This window comes from Sceloporus undulatus, chromosome 6, assembly GCF_019175285.1.
Source record: "Sceloporus undulatus isolate JIND9_A2432 ecotype Alabama chromosome 6, SceUnd_v1.1, whole genome shotgun sequence".
In the NCBI taxonomy this organism is placed as follows: Eukaryota; Metazoa; Chordata; class Lepidosauria; order Squamata; family Phrynosomatidae; genus Sceloporus; species Sceloporus undulatus.
Window position 1 is genome coordinate 10,192,548 of NC_056527.1, and position 16,677 is coordinate 10,209,224.

The 16,677-nt window shown below is 46.4% G+C and overlaps 1 protein-coding gene and 1 long non-coding RNA gene across 9 annotated transcripts in view; one reads left to right on the forward strand and one right to left on the reverse strand.

Annotated features, from left to right (window-relative positions):
- The window catches only part of KMT2C (lysine methyltransferase 2C), a 192,377-nt gene extending 187,807 nt beyond the window's left edge, over positions 1-4,570 (reverse strand). Inside the window, 1 exon segment of the mRNA XM_042475758.1 lies at positions 4,235-4,570. Within this exon segment, the coding sequence (XP_042331692.1) occupies positions 4,235-4,416 (182 nt within the window). The 5' untranslated portion in view covers positions 4,417-4,570.
- Positions 4,571-7,458: 2,888 nt separating this feature from the next.
- LOC121935277 lies at positions 7,459-16,303 on the forward strand. 8 transcript variants are annotated; one of them, XR_006104770.1, is made up of 7 exons: positions 7,459-7,905; positions 8,588-8,636; positions 9,207-9,342; positions 10,099-10,195; positions 10,312-10,411; positions 12,238-12,369; positions 13,592-16,303. It is a non-coding gene; the product is annotated as an uncharacterized LOC121935277 (long non-coding RNA). The 8 variants fall into 8 exon arrangements; XR_006104764.1 differs by having other exon boundaries at positions 9,207-10,195; XR_006104768.1 differs by having other exon boundaries at positions 9,207-10,195; positions 10,315-10,411.
- Positions 16,304-16,677: the final 374 nt, after the last annotated feature.

Here is a 16,677-nt window from a genome sequence, read left to right on the forward strand (position 1 = left end):
AAGACTTCTAGTACACTTTCTAGACTGAGTATGTTCAATGAAGAGTGTATTCCTATAGCTTAAACTCTGTTGAGTGCTGCTGCTCCATGATAGCAAGGGATACCTGATCCTTCCACTTCCAGCATGAGGACCCTGTCCCCTGGGCAGACTGTAGGCTACCAGTGATGCTCAGCAGTAGCCAACAACTGTCCCTTTTCTGGAGTATATCCTTCCCCATTGCCCCCAAAATCTGCTCTGGAGGAGGAGGGAAAACTATTAGCAATAGCCCACTTCCTCATTCTTCTCACAGATGCCTTCTGTCATGGAAGGACGCTAGTTGAACAGCACCCAATAAAATTAACAACTTACAATGCAAACCAAATTTAAACAATTATCCAGCCAAGTTAACAACAAACTCATCATGGAAGATAGATGACATATTAAGCAGTGGCTGGAAGGAGAACAAATCCCCTACCAAGAATACCTTGACTGAATATTTTGCAGGCCTAATGAAAATACAAAGGGGGGGGGGGAACCCTCTTCGCTGCTATGATAGCAATCCCTACCCTGTGGATGGCTTTGGTGTAAAAATTATTACGAGATGATGTTACATCAAAGTTAGGCAGGATATTGCAAGAAGCCTTTAAAGAGCTTGTGCCCTCTGTTCATAGACTGTAATTTAAGGGTGGAAAAAGCAATGTATGTTTACATGTAATGTAGCAGCAGTTAATGTTTGTTAAGACTATCTTGATATGTTGGGTTCCCCCAACATAGGAGGGAGATGGAACCCCTTTCCATGGGAAAGCAAAGAGAGTAAGTAGTTAAATGTAGGTAAAAAGGTGCAGCTACAGAAATGTTAAAACTGCTTACAAGTCTAGCACATAATTATTTGAAACTTGTTTTAGTGTACAGTACCACTCCAATAACACTTGTTTGACTAATGAATGTCCCCATCCAACAATTTCCCAAGGTTTCCTCTCCACACAGGATTTGCAGCCAAAAAAGAAGAGGAATTATCTTGCCACACATGCTTATTTAATACCCAAGTTTTGAAAACCTTCGAAAACTATCAGAACAAGTAAAGTACATACCTTTAGTGTCACATTGTTGTTTTTAAAGCCTAAGGCAAGATCTGCTTTGTTTCAAAAACCCTAAGCATTAACTATTTGGTAATTCTGGTGTTTTCAGTACCTGAGGGAGTTTTTGGATGATCTGCAATACACCCAATCCATAGTTTTGAGGGGAGAGTTATAACAGTAATTGGCATCATGTAGGCATACGCTGAGTATTTTTCCTAGACTTCTTCATCCAATTTTTTCCATTACCTTAAAATAATGTTAAAATTTTATATTTCTGAATGTTGCCTGAAATGTTAGAATGTTGTTTTATTAAGCAATCTCAAAGTAGAGGTGTTGTTCACTAGGAAAAAAGGGGCCCAAACAGACAGGCCAAAATAAAGTTGCTTCGGGTCACTTTGGAGGTATGCTGTTTAAATGACACATGCATCTTAAGAGGCCATAAACTGCGCCAAAGCTGCCTTCCAGTCTTTAGGACTGGAGCATGGCTTTGGCGTGGCTTCCGGCCTTTTAGGAAGCATGCGTCATTTAAATAGCATACCTCCAAAGTGACCTGAAGCAGCTTTATTTTGGCCTGTCTGTTCAAACCTAAGGCAAACAACAGCTCCAACACGTCCCCCCCCTCGACTCTCTGAGTTTTTACCATAATAATTTGGACTGTCCAAAGGAAATATGGTACATTCATTTCATTTTGGGGTCGATCTGTAAAAGGTTATGTTCCAAAAGTTAGTCACTGCCTATTAAAATCCACTCTTTACGTATGGGGCACTGGAGTACTTTACTCTTCAAAGACAAATGTGAAATTGTAACATAGTCATTGACTCATACATGAACTGAGGTCCAAGACACACTGCAGAAATAATCCAGTTTGAGACCACTTCAACTACCCTGGCTCAATGCTAGAGAATTCTGGGAACTGTAGTTCTGTGAGACGTTTAGCCTTCTCTGTCAGAGAACTCTGGAGCCACAATAAACTACAACTCTCAGGATCCTCTAGCACTGAGCCACGGCAGTTAAAGTGGCCTCAAACGGGATTATTTCTGCAGTGTGTTTTGGACCTGAGTCTATACCAATATATTACAGTTGGCCCTCCACATTTGTGGCTTTGGCTTTTGCGGATTTGATTAATGTGTTCTCTCTAGGAATCTCTAGGTCCTCCAGCGCAACTCTGCCAGAGGTTGACCATAGAGTTGTGCTGGAGAACCTAGAAGGTCCTAGAGAAAGCACTTCTCTAGGCATTTGTAGGACCTCCAGCATGATTCTATGATGGACGTCTGCCAGATGTTGACCACAGAGCTGCACTGGAGGACCTAGGGATTCCTTCTCTTAGGAGAAAAGAATAGTGTTTTCTTTTTTCAATTTGCGGTTTTTCCACATTCAGGGGGTCCTTTGGCCCTAACCCCAGCGAACGTGGAGGGACCACAGTAGGCTGAAAAAGGAGTGTTTAGCACCAAACGACTTCCAAACGTCGGTGGAAAATAAAAGTACCTATGAAGGAAGGTTTTTCTGTCTCCAGGCAAAACCACCTGCCTCACAAAAGGCAGCGTGGTGCTCTTTGTACTTATTAGTCCTCAAAGCTCTCAGAATGAAATACAGGTTTAATTTCTTTGCATCAGCTATTAGGACGCCAGCAAAAGAAAAAAGAAAAAGAAAAGATGGCAGTATCAGGAGAAACAAAGCCAAAACAAGGCAGTCTTCCCCCAGCCAGCCTCTTCTTGTTGTGGATACCCCTGCTGTGCCTTTTGACAGCTCCTAGGGAGGAGCTTCCCATTACACAACCACTTTCCTAAGGCTGGTGGACTGGCTGTTTGTGTGCAAGAAGGCGGCGGGTGCGGGGACAGAGGAAGCCTGGTTTCAAAACTACAGCAATGAAATACAATGAAATTAAAAATCAATAACCATTGTCTGTGTGAAGGCCATTGAAACCTGGATCAGGGTAGGAGAGAGATCAGAGGGCAGAAGGAAGCAGAAAGAAGGCTCCGGCAACAAACCAGGAGCCAAAGGAAGAAGGCAGCAGCTAAAAATAGAGAAAGGAGAGTGACAGAGGAGAAGAAAGTGGCCAAGAAGGGAAAGTAAAAATGAAAAGAGACATTTCAAAGCATAAGAAAATGGGGGCAAAATGGGAAGTGGGGGTTAAGAAGTAAAACAGAAATGGAGACAAAGGTTGGTGGAAGAAGGGGAAAGGAAGGAAGGAAGCGAGAAAGAAAGGGAGAGGATTCAAAGACATATAGCCCTGTGAGTCTGGGAAACCAGAATGCAAAGGGATCTTGCAGCATCTTTGGAAGAAAGAGTGTAGATTACTTACTCTCTCTCTCTCTTTGAGTAAGGGAGGAGAGAAGGAGTAAGAAGAGAAGGGGGAGGAGGAGGAAAAGGGGAGAGAAGCAGGAGCAGAAGAAGAGGCCCTGTGAGTCTGGAAAACCAGGATGCAAAGGATCTTGCAGCACCTTTGAGACTCACTAGAAGGAAGAGTTAGGATCTCTCTCTCTCTCTCTTTCTGAGGCAGGAGGAGAAAAGGAGTAAGAACAGAAGGGAAAGGAGGAGAGGAAAAGGGGGACAGAAGAAGAAGAAGAGGAGGAGGAGGAGGAGGAGTCCCTGTGAGTCTGGAAAATCATTGAGACTCACCGAAAGAAAGAGTTAGTTCTCTGGGGCAGGAAGAAGAGAAGGAGTAAGAACAAAAGGGAAGAGAAGGGGGAAAGGGGAACAGAGGAAGAAGGAGGAAGAAGAGTGGACTGATTCTTGACATGAGAAATGGAAGAAAGAAGAGCAGGAGGAGCAAGAGCCAGTGTCTTGTGTGTGAGAGTGTGATAGGTGTGACTGTGTGTCTTGTGTCTGTGTGAGTGTAGTGTGTGTAAGAGTGTATGTTGTAAGAGTGTGTGTTGTTGTGAATGAGTGTGCCCGTTGTGAGTGTAGTGTGAGTGTGGTGTGTTTTTGTGTGTTGACTAGTGTGTGAGTGTAGTGTTGTGAGTTGTTAGTGTGTGTGCTGTGAATGAGAGTAGTGAGTGTGTTGTGAGTGAGAGTGGAGTGAGTGAGTTATTAGTGTGTGTGTGTTGACTAGTGTGAGAGTGTGTGTTGTGTGTGAGTTGTGCCCGTGAGCGTAGTGCGTGCAGTGTGTGTGTGTGTGTGTGTGTGTGTTGTGACTGCGTGTCCTGCCTCCCTCCCTCTCCGCCCGGAGAACTTACTTCTTCCTGACTCTGTGCGAAGGGGAAGCGCCATCTTTGCGAGGCCGGCCCCTGGGTCTTTTGTCTGGCGCTGCCGCCGGGGCCGGGGCCGGGGCCGGGGCTTCCTGGGGGACGACGGGGGTCGGCTGCGGCTGCTCTGGGGCCTCCCCCGCCGGCGCCAGCCTCCGCTCCTCGGCTGACATCCTACTCAGCAGCAGCAGCAGCGGGGCCCCAGGAAGAAGGCAGAGAGAGGCCCACGCCTCCAGGAGCAGCAGCAGCAGCAGCAGGAGGAGGAGGAGGAGGGAAGGAGGCCACCAAGGGCCCGAGGAGGGCACTCCCCGCGCTCCTCCTGGCGGCGGCGGCGGCGGCGGCGGCGGCGGCGCTGGTGCTGCTGCTGCTGCGCTTGTTGTTGTCCTCGCTCCTCTCCTCCTCCTCCTTTCTTCCTCTTCCTCCTCCTCTTCTACCTCCTCCTCCGCCGGGCATTGCTGGCCTCAGCCGCCGCGGAGCAGCGCGCACCGGGGCCGCATGGGGAGGAGGAGGAGGAGGAGGAGGAGGAGAAGCGGCCGAGGACTAGCACTGGAAGGCGGGCAGGCTTCGCAGGACAGGGCCCAGGCCACAGCCCCTCTCTCTCTCTCTCTCTCCTCTGCGGCGGCGGTGGCTTCGTCGTTGTCTGGCCCGGTGCCCTTCCCCCGCCCCCGGGAGAGAGGAGGAGGAGGAGGAGGAGGAGGAGGCCGGGGCTGGCTGAGGGCAGCTGGGAGGAAGTTTTGACAGCTCCTCCAGCTGCTGGAGAGGGAAGGAGAGGGAGGGAGGCCCCAGACTGGAAGGCAAGGCAAGGCAAGGCAAGAGGAGGAGGCGGCCCAGAAGGACAGCAGACTGCTGAGTGTGTGTGTGGTGTCAGGGAAGTAAGGAAGACGGGTGCTGAGTTTGGATGAGGGAAGGAAAGGCGGGTTGTGTGTGTGTCTGTGTGTACTGCGAGGCAAGGAGGGAAAGTACACTGCTGACTGTTTATGTGTGTATGTGGTGTGAGGCAAAGGAGGGAAGGTAGGGGGCTGAGTGTGTGTGTGTGTGTGTGTGTGTAGTGTCAGGGAACTGAGTAAAGTAGGCTGCTCTGTGTGTGTGTGTGTGTGTAGTGTGAGGGAAGAAGGGACAGTAGACTACTGAGTGTGCATGTGTGCGAGTAGTGTCAGGGAAGGAAGGAAGGGTGCTGAGTGGTTCTCTCTCTCTCTGTGTGAGTGTAGTGTGAGCCAAGGAGGGGAAATAGACTGCTAAGTGTGTTGTCATATAAGGAAAGAGAGCAGGCTGCTGAGTGTGTGTATGTGTGTGGTGTGACGCAAAGAAGTAGACTGTTGGGTGAGTATGTGTATGTGTGTGTATATATGTGTGTGTGTGTAGGGTCAGGCAAGGAAGGAAGGTAGGGTACTGGGTGTGTAGTCAAGGAAGGTGACCTGCTGAGTGTGTATGCATATGTGTATATATGTGTGTAGTGTCAGGTAAGGAAATAGTGTAGCCTTTTGAGTGTGTGGTGTGAGGCAAGGAAGGAGACTGCTGAGTGCATGTGTGTGTGTAGTCAGTGAAGGAAAGAGGATGGGTTGCTGAGTGTGTGTGTTTGTGTGTAGTGCCAGGCAAGGGAAGGAGGTTGGATGCTGGGTGTGTATGTCTCTGTGTGTGTAGTGAGGCAAGGAAGGAGAGTAGGCTGCTGCTGAGTGTGTACATGTCTGTAGTGTCAGGCAAGGAAGAGAGAGAATCTGCTCTGTGTGTGTGTGTGAGTGTGTGTGTGGTGTCAGGCAAAGAAGGAAGGTAATTTGCTTGTGTGTGTGTGTGTATATAGATAGATAGATAGATAGATATTTATATATGTGTGTGGTGTCAGGCATGGGAGAGAGGTAATCTGCTGTGTGTGTATATATATAATCTGAGTGACTTGTGTGGAAGGAAGGTCGTCTATGTGTGTGTGTGTATATATGCATGTGTGTGTGTGGTGTCACGCAAATAAAGGTAAACTGCTGTGTGTGTATATATATGTAGATATATAGAGAGAAGTAGTTATATATGTGTGGTGTCAGGCATGGAAGAGTTAATCTGTGTGTTTGTGTATAATATATCTTAGTGAGTGCGCGTGTGTGGTCAGTCAAGGAAGGTAGTCTGCGTGTATGTGTGTGTGTATATGTGTGTGTGGCGTCAGGCAAAGAAGATAAATTGCTGTGTGTGTGTGTGTGTGTGTGTGTGTACGTGTACCAAGAGGCCCTTTCCTCCTCCGTCCTTCCCCTTGTTCCCTCCTCCTCCTCCTCCAGGCGCTCCCTCTCGACGCGCCCAGCCAGGAAGTGTTCCCCTCAGGAGAGCCTGCCTAGCCGACCCTCCCCGGGACCCTTTAAACGGAGGCGGCAGTGGCTCCTGTGGTGTTATGCTTTTGAATTGTTGTATTTGTGACACAAGTGTTGTGCGTCGTCGTCGTGTCAGGTGTTCGAACAGCCCAGTTAACACACACACAATAAATAAGATAACCCCCTTCAGAAACTAAGCGAGGATAAGTTCTTTATGCTTTATTCCCCTCATAACAGCCGCGTCCGCCTCAGGAGAAGGAAGACGACGGCACTGGCTCCTCGTCGTCGCCGCCGCCCTCTCGAACTCTCCTCAGAAGCAGGCCCCCACTGCGCATGCCCGAGACGCCCCGCCCCTTTCCCTCAGTTCTGGCCTCTGATTGGACGAGATGCTGACCTCACGGGGCCCTGCGATTGCTGCTGCTGCTGCTCCTGGCAGCGGCCAAGGCGCCGGCTGGACTCAAAATGCGGAGCTCCGGAATCTCGGATGGGAGGGGCGTGTTCTTTCTCTTCTCTCCTTTCTTTCAGTCGAGGGAGTAGGTGGCCTATGCTTTGAGAGCTGGGCTGCGGCTCTGCCATGGAAAACCCCATTGGGTGGCCTTTGGGCAACCTTGACAAGAAAACCCCATTATAGCTTTTCAAGTCAGATGTTACTTGAAGGCTACACATGAATAACAACAACAATGCTTTATGAGGGAGGAGCTGGAAACACACAACAACAACACTTCAAGAGAGAGGAGCTGGAAACACACAACAACAACACTGCCTCAAGGAGGTAGGCGGCTGGAAACACACCACCACAACCAACACTTTCAGCGGGCGATTCTTGTTCAGTTGGAACCACACAACAACAAACCAAGAGAGAGGAGCTGGAAACACACAACAACAACACTTCAAGAGGGAGAAGTTGGAAACACACAACAACAACACTTCAAGAGAGAGGAGCTGGAAACACACAACAACAACACTTCTAGAGGGAGGAGCTGGAAACACACAACAACAACACTTCAAGAGGAAGGAGCTGGAAACACACAACAACAACACTTCAAGAGGGTAGAGTTGGAAACATAACAATGCCAACAACATTTCAAGAGAGAAGAGCTGGAAACACAACAACAACAGTTTGGCCAGGAGGGTAGATGGGAGGAAGGAGGTCGCCTGGGGAGTGGGATGGTTGCCAGCCATTCTGGCTGCAACAGCAGCTGCTGAGGGCAGAGGAGGAGGAGGAGGAGGAAGAGGAGCTGGTGGTGGTTGAAGAAGAGCTGGAGGAAGAAGTGATGGTGGTGTCTGAAGAGGTGGAGGAGGAATGGCATTGAAGGGCAAGAAGTGGTTGAAGAGGAGGAGGAAGTGGAGGAGGTGCTGGTGGAGCAAGAGGTATAGTAGTTGAAAAGGAGGAGTGGTTGAAGAAGAGGTGGAAGTGGAGGAGGTAGTGGTTGAAAAAGAGGAGGAGAAAGATGAGGCATGGTGGTTGAAAAGGAACAGGTGGTGGTGGTTGAAGAGGAGGAGGAGGTGGTGATGATGATGATGATGGAGGTGGAGGGGGGCCATTGCCTGCTCTAATCCCCTCGCTCAGCGCCTTCTCTTGGGACAGGGGCCTGGCTGGCTGGCTGGCTACCTGCCCAGATTCTGGGAGGCTCAGCATGGGGGTTAAGCCTCATTACATGGGATTTGACTTGTCCCACAGTTCAGTAGAGATTTGGGGAGGGGGCCAGCTATGGCCTTGAATGTCCCAGTGGCAGGATGTGGCTCCGTGAAAGTGTGGCACGTGTGGATGGGTCTGAGAGGGACTGTGGGAAACTGCATTGGCCTCAGAAGGGTGGGATGCACGGCTGGATTATTAGACTGAAATGTTGAGAGCCAACACTTGCTCCACAAATCTGCATGCCTCCCACCAGTTTAGGCTTATAATTTTCAAAGATGTGGCCTTCCCCTTTTATTGGGCAGAACTTTCCCCTGCATTTCTGGGCTGGGCTGTTTTTGGAAGCCAGCTTTGACCATATTAAGCTCCCTGGGGATGGTGGCGATGGTTTTCATTTGTTTACTCTTGCCCTTTCAGAATCTTTCTCCAGGCCTTCAGATAACAAGCTTTGGGATTAACTACTATGGTGAGTTACAACATAACCACTGCTGAGTCATGTGCCCAGAGTTATAGGCAATAAAGGGATTACCCTCACAGGAGCCATAGGTAAACAATATGCTTTTCAAATAGCCACAGACACATTGCTTTTTCACAATGAGAGATGGATATCTGGAGAAACAGGCTCATAAGGTAAATTGACTCTCAAATAATTCATGCTGCAGCCTTATTTTCTTTCCCTGGGGCCCTTTGGCCTGTATTTGGGTTAACTAAGGCTGCATTTGCACTGCAGAAATAATCTGGTTTGATAGCACTTTAACAGCCATGGCTCAATGCTATGGAATTCTGGGAAGTATAGTTCCCAGAGATGCTGCAACAAACTACACTTCCCAGAAATCCATAGCACTAAACCATGGCAATTAAAGTGCTGTAAAACCAGATTATTTCTGCATTCTGAATATGGCATCTGGGAGGTTTTGAAAAATGCAGAATTAAGTGGGCAGCAGGAAACATGGCAAAAGTTGTCATGCTCTGCATGCTCACATCTGTGCTGGGGTTTTTTTGGAGGTAAAGCTTGTCTCACTCTTAAATTTGACAGATCTCCAGATGTTTTGGCCCCTGGCTGCCCCTTCTATCAGAAACACGACCCTCTGGTCCTCATGGCTGAAGACAGAATCCTGAGAAAAGTGTGAACAATGCCTAGTGCCATCGGCCCTGTCACAAACAGGGTGTGTGTAAGTAGGGGGCCAGTCACACTTAATGTTTTTTGCATGGAGAGATTCGCGTCTGTGAATTGATCCAAAATCGATTCACCATTACCACTGTTTTTTAAGGCGACGAATCTCTCTAGGGCATTTAAATTTGTCTGAAGTCCCCATTGAACACCTTTTTGGATCAAAGTGAGGGGGACGCCATTTCCTGAACAGTGGCTGCGCAATCTGCTAAGGGTGCCAAATGAGGTGCCAAATGCACCGGCTTAAATAGGCTTTTTGTCCCCCACCCCCACCAACTGCATTTAGTACAATCGGTGCAAGACTGAATGACAGGGAAATAACCCGGTTTCCAAACCGGGTTATTTCATAGTGTGAATGAGGCCTAGGTGCTTTTTAAAACTCCTTTGCCCGTTCTTATCACTACTACTTCTCCTGTCACACATGCAGTCTGTCCATTTGCTAGGTCTTCACTTGTACTGCTCCTACAGATTTTGCCAATCAGATCATTTTTTAAAAATCTAAATTGATTTTGGAGGCAGAAAAATAAATAAGATATAAAAAAACAAACCAAAAATGCATGTGCATTATTTGTTAACTGCAGATGCTGGTGCGTGAGTGTAGAATTTAGATAATTGTTCTTGCATGGCCCTCAGCAGATATTGTGAAACAGTTGGCTCTCATTACGGAAAAAATAAAAACAAACGTTTGTCCGCAGAATTTCCACAATACTCATGGTAACCGTACAATGCTGACAATGTTATTTCCTCCATATTTCAGACCAAGTGAATCAGTGATGTACCTAAAATTACCTTGTGAATTTTTTGCCATGGATCTGAGCACTCAGCTAGCTCACATTTTTTACCAATATATACAGGTACTGAGTAAAGGTTTTTGAAGTGAGAATTCCTATTTGAAACAGTAAAATCCCTGGCTAAACCTCTGCCAATTTGCTAATAACAATTCTTGCTTCATATCCTGGTAAAATCTTAGCAGCTGCAACTACAGTTTTCTCCTGTGATGATCTACATTGGGGCCATTCACACTCGAATCTGCCATTTTTGTCCCAAGGGGATCAGATCTTCACACTGATGTAAGTCTGGTTCAGTGTTCCCACTATGTTTTATGTTACCGAATCTCTCCATGGCATTTAAACCTTGTCACCATTCACACTTGCCACCATTTTGGTTTCAAATGGAGGTACCTCCATTTCCTGGAGCAATGCAGCGCAATCCGGATCGATTCAGTAGCGTACTCACACTACCACAGATGCAGATCATTACGGCTCTTAAAAAAAAGACATGGGGGAAAAAACTGGTATTGAAAATACCAGGTTAAGTGGGGCGTTTGGTAGCCCCCCCCCCCCCGGCAAACTGCACGGAGTGTAGTCAGGGCAAGTGTGAACACCACGAAAATAACCCAGTTTCACACTGCGTTATTTTTGTAGTGTGAATGGGGCCATTACATATAATGTTACAGGAGGGATCACAAGTATAGTCAACCATTATCTTTGACAGCACTTAGCCAGAGATATGAAATGGTAGATAATAAAGGTTAGTACAAAACTGACAAAGTATTGTTAACAGGTAAATTGCTTCTGCTTCTGGTGCATTTTAAAATATAAGAAACGTGCAAACTGACCAAGTAAAAATCCTTCTCACACAGCATATTGTCTTGAGCTTCAAGCTGCTTTCAAACGATTGCACAACAGCATACTGTTTATGTGATAACAACACACAGTTTTCTCAGAAAAGCAGTGGGCTAATAGTTGCACAACCATGTATTGCAAGGTAGCACAACTGCCTATATTCTTATAAAAGGGCACCCTCTGGAGATATGACTTTGCAGAAGAGAGACAACTAAGGCTGTTAACCTACATACGCTTATTCTCATTGAAGTCTGTGGGATCTAACCTTTGAGTAAATATGTATAGGGCTGGGCTACGTGCCTGCAGTCCCAAGCAAACACCAACACAATTGTAGTTTCAAGCAAAGATTGTTAGAATCAACAGGCAATGTGTGGTTATCATTGGAGAGATAACCATCAGATTACACCACTCCTCAGGCAGTTACATATGTGTTTACTGGTCCTGAAATATTTAAGACATAATAAAGTTTTTTATTTTTCCAATGGTCTTAAGAATACTGCACCAGTGTGATTGTACCCTTAGGATTAGCATGTTAGAAAGAGCAAAGACCACTGTGCTTAATGACATCACTTAGAAGACACACAGCAACTATACCTGGTGATATTTCACTGTTCCATCCTTTGGAGCATTGTATTTGCCCGAGTTTGCAGTAGAATGGCCAGTTTTGTCTTGTATTAGGTCAAGTTTGCTCCTTGGGCCTTTCAGATGCTATAGAGACCTTCCCTATTTCCCAGGAACCACATTTTTCACATTACAGGCATACTGTAGAAACTATTGACTGAAGGGTATAGTAGTTTGGTTCCAGGATCCCCCATGGATAACAAAATCTGTGGATGCTTAAGCCCCATTATATAAAATGGCATAATAAACTGGTACTCAAAGCACTCCAGAGAGATGCCCATCCAATCTCTATTTTAAAATCTCAGATTAAGAAGAATTCACCAACTTCTGAGATAGTCCATTCCACTGTTAACAGTGATTCCCAAATATTGGCCCTCAGGTATTTTGGACTTCAACTCCCAGAAGGTCCAGCCACCTTGGCGAACAGTCTGGAATTCTGGGAGCTGAAATCCAAAACATCTAGCCAAAGTTTGCGAATCACTGGCTGACATCTCAGAACATCAGGAAATTCTTCCTAATACTTAGTTGGAGTCTGCCTTCTTTTAACATGAATCTACTGGTTCAGGTCCTTTTATCTGGAGCAGCAGAAAACAAGCTTGTTCTATTTTCTGCACACAGTCCTCAAGCTGGTTGTCCTTTCTCTTCTGCAGGCCAGACCTACCCGGTTCCTGATAGGACTTAGTTTCCAGACTCTATCTCCTCTCGGCCGCTTTCCTCTGGACATGCTCCAGCTTGTTTTCTTCTTCAAACTGTGATGCTCAGAACTAGACACAATATTCCAGGTGAGGGCTGATGAACAGACTGAACAGATCCAGCCTCTAGAATTAGAGACAGCTGGCTATGTCCCAAGGGAAAGAGAAACAGTTTGAGTATTGGAACTACAAACAATGGGCCTCCTTGCTCTAGTTATTATCCTTGTTATGGGCTACTCTACTGAGTGCAGGTGTATCATTACAGACTTGGTTATAGCTTTAATGACAGTGGGGTGAATATGACTATTATAAGCTGGTTTAATACATAAGCATGGCTGCATTTCACCCCAAAATGGTTTCTTGGTGATTTGTTTTGCTTTTTTTATACATGTGGTCCATCATGTACAACTGTAGCTCTGGGAAGAGGGGAAACATAGGTAAGGGTGGGAGCAATCCCCTTCCTAGACAAATAATGTATACACTCTCAGCTATTCCAGGTTTCCATTATTATGCCTTAGTCAGAAAAACACAGTTTATGCTTGCAAACACTTGCCAATTAAAACTGAATCACACATTGAATGTACACAAAGGGATCTTGTAGCACTTTTGAGACTAAGTTGGTAGCATGAATTTGAGCCTATGTCTATCTCTCAGTTAATCTCAAAGGTGCTACAAAGACCCCTTTGTATACTGATTTTCCAGACTAATGCGTCTATGTCTTTAAATTGAATGTATGCATTTTTATTCGGCCTTGGAAACCCACTGGGTGACCTTGGGCAAGTCACACTCTCTCAGCCTCGGAGGATGGCAATGGCAAACCACCAGCAAAGCCCCATGATAGGTCCCCTTTAGCGTTGCCATAAGCAGGGTTACAGCGCTTTAGAAATAAAGTTTAATAATAATAATAATAATAATAATAATAATAACAACAACAACAACAGGGTGAACAGACACCCTCATTTTCCAGGACATGTCATCCATGTTTCCAGGACATCTCTTCCTTTCAACCTTCTGTCCAGGAGGAATTCAAAATGTTCTGCATTTTGAGCATGACTAAGAAACGTGAATTTACATTTCAATTAGTGCTTTAAGCTTTTATTTGGGAAGGTCCTACATTTTGCAGTACTTTGTCCTCCTGCAACATCCGGTCACCCTGGCCATAAGTTGAAAATGACTTGAAGGCAAACAACGCCACACACACACTTCTTCTTCTTCTTCTTCTTCTTCTTATTATTATTATTATTATTATTATTATTTAATGGAGACATTGCAACTGAACTAGCATGCTAACCAGAAACTTCATTCCCTTCAGGATAAGGCAGGACCTGCTTTAAAGGGAAAAAATGTTCAAATGCTTCCCTGGTGGACACAGAAATTTTCCAAAAATCTCAACCTGTGGAACAAAGCTCGCCCTCTCATGTGCCTCTCCCCCTTCACCCTCCTGATGCCAGAGGACATCTGTGCAAGTGTGGTTGTGTATGTGGTGGAGACAGGGTGACATTGCCTCCTTGGGCGCCCTGGGAAAGGTTGCAGAGGGAAGGGAAGGGGACGATCTCCCTCTGGAGCCAGGCCTGGAGGCTTTTCTGCCAAAGGATCAGGCCGAAGGGGAAGGAGAGGTGAGGAGGGAGAGGCTGGTGTGGAGCCAGGAGTTGGCAGGCTGGCTGCTCAGTGAGAGGTACCAAGAAGGGGGAATCTGGCTGGCTGGCTGGGCCAGCTCCCAACCTGTCAAATCCACTCCAGGACAAAGTAGGTCAAGGCTCTTTCTGAGCCAGGGGTTCCCTCTGCCCACCTCCTTCCCTCACCGGTAAGGGCCTGGAGAACTACATCTCCTCTCCCTATGGTTCTCCTCTGGGTCTGGAACACTGGCCCTTTCCTGCAGAGAAAGTCTTGTTCTTTCCTCCTCCCCTGCTCTCTTTTTTCCTGCCTGCACTTTTCTTGGCTCTCCCTCCCTCCCTCTCTCTCTCTCTGGCTGCATGTAATCTGGTTTGACACCACTTCAACTGCTGTGGCTCAGTGCTATGGAATTCTGGGAATTCTAGTTTTTTGTGGCATGGTGCAGTATACGCCATACAACATATTTCATGGAGTGGCACAGTGCAGTACACACCATGCAAAACATATACACATACTTAACAGAGCCTCACCATGCAATACATACTGTGCAATGCACATACACCTACTGCACAGACTGGTATCATGAAATACTGTAAAATACACATACACCTATATCACATAGGATATTTTCACACGGGAGAATGTACCCCAAGCCTGAAAGAAACAAAGTGGGGTCAATGCAGAAATGCACAAAATTACATGGTGAGTTAACACACGCACAGAAGAGCACAGCGCCCATCCAAAGTCAAAGTACAAATGCGGAAGACGTTATTACATCAGTACGTACCAATCGGATTCTAGAATTTGAATTTGCATCCCTGCGCATGCAATAAGTGAAATAAACATACAGCTAATGCGTGGAGTGGTACCATGAAACACACACTGTGAAATACATAAACACCTATTGCATGGAGTGGCACCATAAAATACACACTGTGCAAAACACATACACTTTTTTTTGGAGTGGCACAATGAAATACATATAGACCTATTGCTTGGAGTGGCTCTGTCCAATTCACACTGTAAACATATGCCAATTTCACTGTGGCACTGTGAAATACACACCGTACAAAACACATACACTTACTGCTTAGAGGGGCACCATGTAATACACACTGTGCAGTACACATTCACCTATTTCACAGAGAGGCACTTTGCAATACACACTGTGAAACACGAACCCACCTATTTTATGGAGTGGTACCTTGCAATGCATACCATGAAACACACCAACAGCTATTGCACAGGGTGGCACTTTGCAATACACACTGTGGAAACCCCCCCCCACACACACACACCTATTGCACACAGTAGCACTTTGTAACTCTGAAACACACCTCCACCTATTCCACAGAGTGGCACCTTGCAATACACCCGTGAACTACACACACAAGCACCTATTTCACAGAGTGGCACTTTGCAACACACCCCATGAAACACACACAAACTTATTGCAAAGTGTGGCACTTTGCGAGCACCCATCCAGCTATTGCAAGTCTCCCCCTGCCCCCCCCCCCCCCCCGGTCTCTGGGGTAGCCAGGGCCGGTTGGTATTGGTCCCTGTCTGGCCCCTTTTGGCAGCCCTTTCTCTCTCTCCTCCTTGTCCTCTTTGGCTTCCAGAGGAGGAGGAGGAAACTGAAGAAGGGCAGGGAGGATTATTTTTCCTCATTTCGCGTGGAAGGATCGGACTTCTCAGAAGGCGGTGAGGCTGTCCAAGGGGGCTGAGAAAGAGGGAGGGACTCTGGGTTGTGTGTGTGTGGTGCGTGTGGTTGTGTGTATGTCTCCAGAAAGAGGCGATGCCAGGGCAATCCTTCACGTGCCTGCATTTGCAAGTTCTTTGCTGTGAAAAATAAAATAAAAGCAAGGCTGAGGGGTAGGGGCTGGCATCCTCCCTTGCAAATGCAATATCTACTGTGTTTTCATTTCAGCCAGGCATCCGAGGAGAAAGGGAAAAAACGTGGACTTTGTTGACAGCTGCCTTCAAATAGGCTGGCTTTGTGTGCCACCAGGATTGTAAGCAGACACAAATGGCATGCCCAGTCTGTCTGTCACCTTTAATGCAGAAAGATCCCTTCTGAGCCTGGGGGAAAGAAGGTTAACAGGGGACCTGAGAGCCCTGGTTAAATATTTGAAGGGATGTCATATTTGGAATGGAACTAGCTTGGGTTTTATATAATTAAATATTTTTATTTGTTTTCTAGCAACAGTACAAAACAAACAATACCTAAGTAACAAAGAGGCTGGGAGGACTACATATAAACTTGCATAACCACTGTCTTTTGTGGGGTAACAGCAGTACTAAATGTATGCCACTGGTAGGTCCATTTTATTTTATTCTATGTACAGTGCTGTGTAAGCCTACAGTGCTTTATAAATAAAATTTAATAATAATAAAAATAATAATAAAGACATCACTTGGATTCGCTACTTGATGAAGTTGGGATCAAAGTGTCTTTCTAATGGATATCTTGATGCGGAGGAGATCTGACAGCAAATGAATTGGCATTGAGGTAATCCATAAACACTGACCAATCTGGAATCCTGAGTCCAGTTCTGGGCACCACAATTCAAAAAGAATGAGAAGCTGGAGCATGTCCAGAGGAGAGCCACCAAAATGGTGAAGGGTCTGGAAAGCATGAGGAGAGACTTGGGGAGCTGGGCATGTTTAGCCTGGGGAAGAGATGGTAAGGGGTGCTAAGATAGCCCTGTTTAAGTATTTGAAGGATGCCATATTGAGGAGGGAGCAATCTTATTTTCTCCTACTCCAGAGAATAGGACCGGAGCA